Raw genomic sequence first — 12,353 nt, 5'->3', positions numbered from 1 at the left:
AGGGAGAACATGCAAACTCCACACAGAAATGGCAACTGACCCAGCCGAGGCTTGAACCAGCGACCTTCTTGCTGTGAGGCGACAGCACTACCTACTGTGCCACTGCGTCGCCCTATTAGATTAATTATGTAATGATATTAAAATAAACAATTAAACAATATTTTCCAGTTCTAATGAATTCTAATTCAGATTAAAACAGGCGTGCAAACATTCAGTCTTTGAAACATTATAATTGAATCAAAAGCTCTGCAGATATTCTGTCTCTGATTGGCCGTTGTCATTTTATTCTCTCGTCTCGACTCCGCCCATTAGTATTTATTTTTAGCTTTATATTCACATTCGGGCAGCTTCAGCCAATAGCAGAACAGCAGCTACTGGGGAGGAGGGGATAAAGATAGTAAGGCCCCATCTGATTGGTCAAATTTAGATAAATAAGAAATGTATAAAATAAATGTAACTCATCACACATGTCTGCGAAACGTTAGCATATTCTTTTATTGTGATGACAGTAATTTTGCAATGTATTCCAGGGCTCGAAATTGCGATCGTTTTGGTCACATATGCACCCGAAATGTTATCTTTGCGACCTCAAAATATATTTAGGGCATTTATGCGAGTGCATAAAATTATTGCTGTGCGACCGATTTTCATGGCAAATTGTTCACCGCATGTGCATATTAGGGGGACTTTCAAACAGAATGTATCATTGCACCTAAGAATAAGAAACGCAGCGCTCAGGAATGGTTTAAACCAGTTGTTAACTTGCAGAAGTAAACAAAAGCCCACAATGCTTGCCCCGCCTTTGTGCTCTTCTTATTGGCCCACTGCTCTACGCAAATGGATTGGTTAATATCAGTTGTCAATCACTCAGTCAATGTCTTCTGTCTTTAAATGATGGAGATATGACCACGAAAATGTAAAGCGCTGAAGATGAGAATGCGAACAACACTGGCAGATTTTGTTTTAGAGACCACCTAAAGTTATAAATAATGGCACATCTGATTAGTGATCATGTGGAGCATGTTAATCCACCATTTACACTTTCTGAAGAGTGGATAAAAGACTTTCATTGGGTTAAAGTCTGTGGGACGGAGTTACCGCGTTTGCCACATCTACACTCTTTAAGCACAAAGGGTTCTATTTACATTTCTATTTTATTTAAATCTGTTAATATAGCACTTGTAGTAACTGTGCTCAGAATTTTTGGTGGGTGTGACTACATTTTGGCTGGTGCAACTACATTTTTAAAGTTAGGAGCACCAGTGCTTCCAAGCAAAAGGGTTCATTTCGAGCCCTCTGTTGTGCTGTTTTTTAGGGAAAAATGTTTTCTGTTTGTGTATTTGAACTGTGTTGTATTTAAATTTTCTCTTTTTCCAGTCATCCAGACATTTATTGTTACGGAAATCCATGTATAAGGACACTGACATTCAGCTGAGAGGTATCTGATATTCTTTCATTTGAGATCTCTTTGAAACTACTAACATTTTGCATCCACAAAAAGCACCATTATTACATATCGGCTTGTTGCAATACACAACTTCTCACAAAAAAAAAAAACATGACCTCAATGATATATTATATGTCAGCCATCATGTTTATATAGAATTAATGTCAGTGCAGCAATATTTCTGCTGATTGTGCAGCCTGTCGTCTCATGTAATCTCTGATAGAGGTGTCAGCGAGCTCAGGAAACTCAATGCTTACTGATAGATGAAGAAAAGGTGGATTATTTGCTGTGTAAATGTAAATTTATTCAGTTCTTAAATTAATTTCAGTAGTATTATTGACTGATATGAACATGTTCATATGATTTTCTGTACATTACAGTTTGTAAAGTTTTTTTTTGTCTTTTAGTTGATCTATTATATGAGAGACTTGCTTCGTTTGACAAATAAGTGGATCTAATTGGATTTGCATTGTAAACATTAAATAAAAGTTATTATTTTTTATTTAATATTTAATGAAATATTTACACATAAATCAGCAGATGTTTTTTTTTTTTTACAAAAGTCTGCACAGAAATAGCAAAAAATCCACAGATTCTGTCTGACCCTACTGATAACCTTAACTTTGCAAAATTTTATTGTAATGCAATAATGTGCACCTTTTGTAAAGCCGTTTATAATTATTATCAAAATTGCTATAAAAATAAACTTGAATTGGATTGATTGTTATATTTCTACATTTGCTCTTTTTTTTTTTTTTTTTTTTGCATCAAATTACAAAAACTGAGCGATTCCATGCAAATGTCAACCTTGCCATGAAAAAAAATTCAGTTTTCACCAAAATATCAAAACCATTTCTGCGTTTGTTTTTTTTTTTGTGTGTAAGCAAGTATTTTACAGTGCTCTAAAAACATGTCTCTGTTAATGTTTTCAAACAAGTGCTAATTTCACTTGTCACATCCATAACGGAGTGTTTTCCTCAACAATGCAAATAAATCAAATCAATCATGTTTATTCTATAGAGAGCAGCTCTTATCATTTTGATTAGCATTGTTTCTTTAGGTTTGTGCAGTTTAATTCACAGAATTACTACAAAGTATACTGTAAACTCGCAGATGTTTTTGTCACATCCATAACGCTTGTTTATTTCCCTCATTTTAAATATAAAACATGGTTACAGATTGAGATTTTTCTGATCTCATAACTCTGTGATTAGTAGTTGTGGAAAATATAAACAGATGTTTCAATATAATGTTAACACTTTCTCTGTGAATGTATGTTTTGAGATTTTACTGCCAATGTCACATCCATGACACTGAAATTGCTCAAGTAACTTTAAGAATTAAATTGTGCTTGAAATAATTTATGCTTATTTGCTTTTTTATGCTTTATTGTCATTGCATAATCCGTAAAATTGTCTTATAATGACAATAATATCACTAGCTGGGTTTCCATCACCCTGTATTAATGTGCATTTTGAAATATTGCATGAGAAACGAATGATTGAAAAGCCACATTTTTAAATAAAAATCCTTTAATTCAGGTTGTTACACTCACTTGAGTTGTAAAATTGTTAATGTGAATAACGAGAGATGGAAAAGCATTAGCTGAATAATCCCTGATTTAGCAAACATTACACTCACACGACTCCATTATGCTAAGGTTGGCATGATACTTAAATTCGGTACCAATCGATGCTGAAATTTTAAAAACGTCCATTTGAGCGCTGTTGAGAGAGGTTTACTTTCATTCTCTCAATCGCAGTGAAATAGGGGCTTCTGCAGTTTAGTGTCAGTAAAAAACTGTCCAAACACACACGCAGTGAAATTGTGCACAGTTTCTGAGTTTTGAAGTAGTTGGAGCGTTGTAAATACTCGCGCTCACCTCCCTCGCCAAAGTAAGTTACGGCGACATAGCGCATATGAGATAAATGACGTCAGTACATAATTACCAGTTATGATTATTACAGAACCGATACCGAATTGTCCGCTTCTGCATCGCGGTGCACCGAAGAAACAATTAATTTTGACACCCCTAATGCCTAGACTAGACTTTGGGAGTCGATTCCTGTCCTCGAGTCAATTCTGGTATTAGGTCCATTGAGAGTCGAGGAATCAACTCTTTTGGAGTCGACTCCCCATCCTTAACTGTTGGTTGCTAGGTTACCAATACTATAGTCAGCTGCTCTCCCAACTTGATGGAAATGCACATAATTCACATAATTGTTTTGCAAACTTTGTAAAGATTTGCTTCACATTAGGATGGAAACCCAGCTACTTACTGCAGTCATTTCTGTGAAAATACATTACACAGCAAAAACTATTTATTATAACAAGCCTCATTAAATACACAGTACATTAAACAAAACATATAGGGGCGCTTTAAATCTAAAGCTTTGATTAATTATGATTGATATGAAGTTGCATTGTGATTTAAGAGTGTTTATTATTCTTTCAGTGGGTTCGTTTGATTGTCCGGAGGAAGTGTCTTTCACCATCCAGTGGTTTTTTAAGTATTACCCATGTCACAATGAGTACAACAATCTTGAAGTGAGTGGCACCTTCTGAAATGCTTACAGCAGCTGTGTGTTGCTCTTTGTTTGATTTATTATTTGCTTGTTTGCGCAGGAAATGTATCAGAAGACGCCGCTGAGTCGACGTGATAGTCTGGACCCCAACCCTTTTGGACCCGGAGAATATATTCAGCATAAATACAAGGAGTTTTCCTGCAACAATGACATGCACATCTTCCCCATGCTCAATGTATGGTTCTTTGTCCTTTTTCAACACTTGACTTGTTTCATTCAAATGTTCTCTGAAGAAAGTTATCAGGAGTGTTGGGCGACATACGTGATTTTCAGATCGCCATATCGTCCCCCTGAGAGATCGTCGGTACACGATACTATCGCATGGGGTGCAGCAGTGTTATGTTTACTTATTTGATCATCTATTTAACCATTTCTAAACGTATTTAATAAACTTTCAGCTGTTTTATCCCTTTTATCTGGGAAAATAATTCAAACCAATGCAAATCGGCGCGCTCTTGGAGCTAAATAGGCACTGAGATCTAAATTATTTCAAACAAGACTCGATGCAACAGTGCGATGTGGCACAGGATTTGGTGACTTTGCGTCCACGCAGTTATCCACGGGACTGCAAAATGGATGTAATATAAATGGATAAAAGCAAGTGAAACTATATTTATCCACGCACAGAAGAAACGTGGATGTATTAAAGTCCTTTTAGACGGAAGGCGAATGGAGGACTCTATGCGTTGAAGGTGAAGGCGTTTCTCCATGTTATGTTTTTCAGTTAAGCGCGACACTGCTTCAGGTCTGATCATCATCATCATCACAAAATTGGTCGTCAATACTGTCACATTTGTATTTGCTAAACACAGTGTTGCACTTGGCATATGTGTTTATTGTTTTCTGATAAGAGAAATAGTTTCATTTTAGACGTAGACTATTGCTGATTTGCCGCAGCCATGCCTCTAATATTATTTATTTATATGTAGGCCTACATATAAAACTTTTCATTGAGCTCAGTAACATTTTCTTTTTGTTAAGTTATTAATAATCTGTTCAATAATTTGTTAAAACCAAAACGATTGGTAAAATGCAGGTTATAATTTAATTTAATATAGGCTAGTTTAAATAAATAAAATATGTTTTAATAACCTATATAAATAAATATAAGCCTAACATATTTTAAAATGAAATAAATAGGCTATTTTCTGAAAAATGCGCATGTCGTGTTTATTCCATGTATTTGAAGAAGCAGTCAATGCATGCACTGAAAAAAGGGTCTATAGGCCACCTTACGATTTAAAGGCTATTAACAATGGATAATATGAAAAATAAATAACTTTATTTTTGTGAAAGCAGAGAGAGTCTTGCAGCAGTGCTCTTATAAGGAAGTCTCAAATGACCAACGATTGTGCATTACCACAACACGTTTTATTCCAGAACATTTGAGCTGATTTCAGTTCTTAGTTCTTTCGTTTTCTTTTTCGTTTGTTTCGTTTTTACTTTTGCTTGTTAATTAAATATCATTTTGTTATTTACCTATTATTATAGCCTATAGCCTATTATTATAATTTGCTATAAGATGTGGCTGTGAATTATAGTGCCCTTGCGTGCAGCACTCGTCAACTGAACTGAAAGAGAACAATAGAAATAATTCATTTTTCGCATGCTGATTTATGTGAAATTGCGAATACATGTCTATAATCAATTTTAAAAATGATTGTATTTTTTACAGTAGGCTAGTCTAATTTTCAATTTATGCTAAAGATGCGTGGTGCTGCAGACCCAAAGTGTCGGTCAAGTGATGTTGATGTGAACGTTTATTATTATTGATGATGATGATTAAAAATAATAATACTCTTCATTTTATTCAATAATGCAATTAAAAGGTGTAATGGGTCTACATTAACACAAAACAAGCTGAATATCATCTTTAAAATTGTCATGGGACTCAGCTCTCGGCAAAATCTCTGCCTATTGTCAATACACTATATTATCCTCTATAGGCATGGGATGATAACCGTTTTCAAGGTATATCGTGGTTTGGAAAAGTCAAGGTTTTAAAACCGTCAAAATTTTCTGCAATACTGTTCCTAAGGTATATGTATGACTTTTTGTTTGCTTTTTAGGACAACAATATCTCCAGCAGAAAAGATGCCGTTTTAAATTGTAAAAAAAAATCTGTTTTTGAAACAAATGAAGACAGCAAAATTCAATAATTAATTTAGCCTGACACGTTTACCTTTACCCTAGTTATCAGTGATTTTAATAGTTTATTGTATTGAATTGCAGCATTTGATATAATTATTACATTTCGTAATTAAAATTGATATTAAAATAAACAAATTTTATTTAAATTAATATTAATGAAGTGTAATAATGTCATTTATATTGTATTGAATTATAACATTTAATAACATTATTAAACATTGTAATTAATATTTATTTATCTTAGTTTTTAAGTTTTCAAGCCAAAAAATGTAAATAAATAAAACTAAAATAAATATTAAATAATAATGATGAAATGTTGTCATATTATTTATATTGTATTGAATTATAACATTTAAAAACATTATTAAATGTTGTAATTAATATTTATTTATCTTAGTTTTTAAGTTTTCAAGCCAAAAAATATAAATAAATAAATCTAAAATAAATATTGAATAAAAATGATGAAATGTTGTCATATTATTTATATTGTATTGAATTATAACATTTAATAACATTATTAAATGTTGTAATTAATATTTATTTATCTTAGTTTTTAAGTTTTCAAGCCAAAAATGTAAATAAATAAAACTAAAATAAATTTTAATATAATATAATATAGTAATATAATATATATATAATAATATAATAATATTAATGATGAAATGTTGTCATATTATTTATATTGGATTGAATTGTAACATTATTAAACATTGTAATTAATATTTATCTTAGTTTTTTGATTTATTGTTCTTGAGCTCTTGAGATTTATTCCTTAACTGCATTTAATTGTGTTCTCTGTTTTATATTTGCAGAAGTCAAAAGCAGAACCGAAAACGGTGAAACCGGGTGTTGGAGAAAACGACTTAAAGGTAGAAAGTTTGATTGACGTACATGTATTAAATGGCTGATTCTATTACAAACATTTGAAAGCAATAATTGGTTTTGTTTTGATCATAAGGACGACAGTTTCACAAGTTCTTCTGTTGCTGAGGCTGGAACATTTAAACCAAAGGTAAACATCCTGTGACCTAATATATGGAGTATTTGCGGATAATAGATTAATAGACTGGGGATTTGTTACGTAATGGACCATCATTTCTTTGTAGGCAAAGGATCATGTGATTTCAACAACCTGGAGGGACGGACCATATCTGCTATTGGTTAAGATTCATCCAAGCAGACAAGATGTGAACTGGAATTTAACCTGTAGGCCTAATTCCCTTATCTATTTTATCATACAGTTGAAGTCAGAATTATTAGCCCTCCTGTGAATTTTTTTTCTAATATTTCCCAAATGATGTTTAAGAGAGCAAGGAAATTTTCACAGTATTTCTTATAATATTTTTTCTTCTGGAGAAAGTCTGATTTGTTTTATTTTGGCTATAATAAAAGCAGTTTTTTTTTTTTTTTTTAATATTTTCAGGCCAATATTATTAGCCCCATTAAGCAATATGTTTTTGGATTGTCTACAGAACAAACCATTATACAATAACTTGCTTAATTAACCTAGTTAAGCCTTTAAATGTCACCTTAAGCTGAACACTAGTGTCTTGAAAAATATGTAGTCAAATATTATTTACTGTCATCATGACAAAGATAAAATAAATCAGTTATTAGAGATGAGTTATTAAAACTATTATGATTAGAAATGTGTTGAACAAATCTTCTCTCCGTAAACAGGAATTAGGGGAAAATAAACGGGGGGGCTAATAATTCTGGCTTCAATTGTATATGTATGAAAACGCAGCTGTGTATCAAAGTGATTGTGTGTATTGAATTTTATCTAACATGTGTTTCAGTCAGTGTTGTGATGATGGGAGCTCACGGTTATCTTTCTGTCACTGAATGGCCTCTCATGATCGTAAGTGGTTCAGATGCTCATTTCATTTGTGGAATTTTGTTTATCAGTGCAATATGTGTTACAAAGATACCAATTAGGGCTGCACTATGCTGAAAAATCAAACATTGTGATATTTTGTTATTCTGCGAGATATTGCAATATGAATACAGTTTCACCAGATGAGTAGAATACGCTATATGCAGAGCTAGTGTTTCCTCCCATACCGATAAATTTTCGGTTAATGTGACTTTTTAAAAATGTTTTTATACAATTCCTTTTACAGCATCGATGTTGTAAAGGAATTAAAATCAAAGTAGTTAAATTGACTTAAGCTTTCATTTGTTGATCAAGTTTAAAACGAGAAGAATAGCCGTTTACAGGCACGCGTCGTCAGGATCAGCAGGCTATCTCAGAAGCTCCATTGAATACACTGAGGTAAAATTAATTGTCATGTTTTAAAGACATGGCGGGGGAAAATGTCATTCAATATAGTGCTTCTTTTACAATCTGAGACCCACTTTGTATTGTTTATCAATCACACAGTGACGATTGTTGATTCTTAAAGAAAACAGATGATGCTGATTTTGTAACGGCATACAGTTCACCAGAAGCGTTTGACCCAGGTTACTAAAAAATTAAAAGTCCTTCTGCATATAACCCATATCTCAAAAAATATAATAAACCATCTAAAACAGGGGTAGGCAAGCTCAGTCCTGGAGGGCCGGTGTCCTGCACAGTTTAGCTCCAACACTAATCAAACACACCTGAACAAGCTGATCAGTGTCTTCAAGATCACTAGAAATCCATAAGCAGGTGTGTTTGATTAGAGTTAGAGCTAAACTGTGCAGGACACCGGCCCTCCAAGACCGAGTTTGCCCACCCCTGATCTAAAAGCATAGATAAATACAATAAAGAAAAAGATACTATTGATATAATTGGTGTTTATCTGTTGATTCTATCATTCTTTAGGTAAAGTAATTGAATAATAAAAATAATTCAATCAAATGAATAGTACTATATTCCTTTATTGTAAATCTGTTCATAGCTAATACAACCTGTAAATAATGTTCATAGTACATCCATCTGTAAATATCACCATAGTTTTTCTATAACTGCACTTTATAACTTATACCTGTATCCTGCACTTGCTGTGCAATGACAATAAAGTATTGACAGTGACAGAAATTTGTTACATCTCCAAAGCTTGTGAAAACAAACAAACCAAAAAATATTATATAATAAGAGCCTATTATGGTAGCAAATAAATAGTAGTTTTTACGTCATCATTTGACCATGTATCTCATGTGTAAGCTTTGTGCGATTAGTCTGTGTGTTAGCTATTGTAGGTGATTTTATGTTTTTGAATAGATTATGGAATATTCTCCATAATGTTTGTAAAAGAAATAGAGACCCTATATGTGCTGTTTATGTTTGTATAAAATGTTCAAAATTCATGTTTTTTTCCCCCTCAAAAAAATGTGTGCCTGAATAATTTATACAAAACAAAACCAAAATAATCATTTTATGCAAATGTTTCTCTAAAGAAGTTGACCCATTTACAGCATCATTACTTGCGTTTTAAATTATAACACAAAAAGGCTTGGTTAAACGAAGGATAAAACACTTCTGTCGTTTCTCTTCAGTTCTACATGGTGATGTGTATGGTGTACATCCTCTACGCTGTGCTCTGGTTCGTCTGGTCGTCCTGCTACTGGAAAGATCTGCTGAGGATCCAGTTCTGGATTGCGGGAGTCATTTTCCTGGGCATGATCGAGAAGGCCGTCTTCTGTGCTGAATATCAGAACACCAACACCGTGGGATCAGCAAGTTAGTCAAAATATACTCATTACTTTTCATAACTCAGCCTAAAAATGTCTGAATGCTGTTGCATGAGATTAATGTCAACGGTTTTTATATTTTTAGTTTTTATCATTTGATCAATAATACAGTAAAACAGTCATTTTTGTCAAATATTATTACAGTTAATAAAAAACTGCTTCAGTATTCAAGATATACCTCTATAGTTTAGTTTTATATTATCAGTTTTCTTTTGTAGTTTTAGCTAAATGTTTACATGTCTGATGTAGCTAATGTGCTTTTGTCTTTTTTTATTATATTGAAATGTTTTGTTTTGTCTTTACTTAAATTGTTAGCATTTAAATTTTAGTTTAGTTTAAATGAACACATGTTTTGTAGTGCTTTTAGTTGTGCTTGTCTATTATAACTGGTCTCATGAGCCGCTTATAACAAAATAAACACAGTATATAATTGTCTTTACTTTTTAAACATTAAGAATACAGTTTTGTGTTATACTCATATACTTATATATTTTTTGAAAGGTGTGCTGCTTCATAACGAATGACAAAAATGTTGTTTTCTAATGATTCAATTCAAATTTATTTGTCTAGCGCTTTTCACAATAATTATTGTCAAAGCATATTTACAAAAGGTGCACATTATTGCATTACAATCAAGATCAGAAAAGTTTAGGTTATTAGTTACCATAACTTTATTAGTCACTAATGACATTAACCAGGGGTGTAACGATACACTCAGCTCACGATACAATATGTATCACGATATAGTGTTCACGATTCGATATGTATCACGATATTTGGAATAAAAATTTTCAATTAAAACTGAAATGTAAATAAAAGATTTATTAAAAAAATTACCAAGTAAACAATTTTCAATGTACTTCTTTTGTTTCTTTTTGATGTTCTTTAAGAAAATAAATTAAATAGGCCTGTCTCTGGAAAATAAAACAATTTTAAGGAGCAAAAATAAAAAAATAGCATTCTATTCAAGTGAATTTAACAGTAAGAGCTTAAGGCTTTGCTTGGTCACTTTGGGCCAAAAAATCTAAATATTTACATTTCCAGGTAGTCCGCAGTTCTGTAAGATAATCCTCAACTTCTGTCTATCTGTCTGAGAGGTTTTTATGGATGGCTGTCTTCATGATGGGCAGGATGAGTGACAGGGTGGCCGTCTTTTTATCAGACAGGACAGTCGTGGCCCTTTAAAGCAGGTTTACAATTTCTTCAACGTAACGTAGTTATACTGACACTGTTAAAACATTTATTCTCTTGCACAACACTGTGTTCGCTATGTAAAAAAAAACATTTAATGCTTGTCATAATCATAACGCTAAAATGCGATATGATCATTAAATGACGTGCACGCTTTCGGTTTCATTTTCACTACTTAGTGCTGTTCATACTTCCCGCGCGGCTTCCTAACGATCGCTCTGTGCCGCAAACTGAATGTTATTTACAACTTTATTTTCTGTTATTCGCAGCCTATGCAGGTTCTGTTCACTAAAGCAGACGCGCGCGCGCCTATCATCAAGCGCCCGCCCTCTTTGTAGTAACAGCTCATGGTCAGAAGCGTAGTGAGCGCGCGTCATGTGTGATTTTGCGGCCGTGAATACATAATTACATGAAGACAGAAATGACATTTTTGGGTGAATTGTACCTTGTAAATACAGTATGTGACTCTTTCAAAACCATTAGGAGGTATGCATGTCGCTGAGCAAAGTATGTAAAACATCATGAAGACTTTGGTTGTGTTTGACCCAGTATGCGTGTCAAAAAGCGGACGAGTCTAAAGCAATGACGGTAAAACCGAAATGTTGCCAGACGTCCGACTTTGAGAGGATGGGCCATCCTGTATTTCAACTCCACTCATCTCGACCTGGCAACGTTACTGCTGCTAGTTCAAGCAATCTGAACTCACATGTGACAGCAGCTCACTAATAAGAGAAAATGGACGTCATATCGTAATAAAATCGTCATAACGCCACGATGCATATTGTGACATTTTTACCACGATAAATCGTTACACCCCTAACATTAACTAATAACCAAAAGCTTTTAACAATTAAAGTTATTATATATAAACAGAGTTAAGCTGCAGTTATATAGTATATAGTATATATAGTATCTAAATAACGCAAAAGCATTAAGGATGTGTCCGAATCCACTTTTGCTATTTTAAGTATGGAAAAATACATTTTGCGCACCGGTGCATGGTCTAACAGGGTTGTGCTTATTCTCTTAATAAGTTCTGGGTGTGTTTTGAGAATAACATGCATTAAACCAATCAGAGTCTCATCTCCCATTCCCTTTAAGAGTCAGTTGCGTTGCACTATGGTGCATTTGCTATTTACATGGCGAACTTTGTAAGTGGAAAAACTGAACGCTTCACTAGCGAGAAAACAGTTAAACAGAGCATCTGCAGTGTGAGGATAAAGAACGAGCGTCCTCCATTCGGCCTATTTACTTTCTCTTTACTTTACTACTTTAGTGGATAAGGAAACTCACTACTCGCT

The 12,353-nt window shown here is 33.4% G+C and overlaps 1 protein-coding gene across 1 annotated transcript in view; it reads left to right on the top strand.

Annotated features, from left to right (window-relative positions):
• The window catches only part of tmem87b (transmembrane protein 87B), a 38,640-nt gene that overhangs the window by 4,329 nt on the left and 21,958 nt on the right, over nucleotides 1-12,353 (top strand). Inside the window, exons 2-9 of the mRNA XM_056471423.1 lie at nucleotides 1,378-1,438; nucleotides 3,903-3,994; nucleotides 4,073-4,207; nucleotides 6,996-7,052; nucleotides 7,142-7,195; nucleotides 7,290-7,389; nucleotides 7,983-8,044; nucleotides 9,667-9,850. Of these exons, the coding sequence (XP_056327398.1) occupies nucleotides 1,378-1,438; nucleotides 3,903-3,994; nucleotides 4,073-4,207; nucleotides 6,996-7,052; nucleotides 7,142-7,195; nucleotides 7,290-7,389; nucleotides 7,983-8,044; nucleotides 9,667-9,850 (745 nt within the window). The remainder of the gene's footprint in view (nucleotides 1-1,377; nucleotides 1,439-3,902; nucleotides 3,995-4,072; nucleotides 4,208-6,995; nucleotides 7,053-7,141; nucleotides 7,196-7,289; nucleotides 7,390-7,982; nucleotides 8,045-9,666; nucleotides 9,851-12,353) is intronic.

Source organism: Danio aesculapii, chromosome 13, assembly GCF_903798145.1.
Source record: "Danio aesculapii chromosome 13, fDanAes4.1, whole genome shotgun sequence".
NCBI classification, from domain to species: domain Eukaryota; kingdom Metazoa; phylum Chordata; class Actinopteri; order Cypriniformes; family Danionidae; genus Danio; species Danio aesculapii.
Note: the sequence above shows the minus strand (reverse complement) of the source record. Positions and strands in the feature narration are given on the sequence as shown.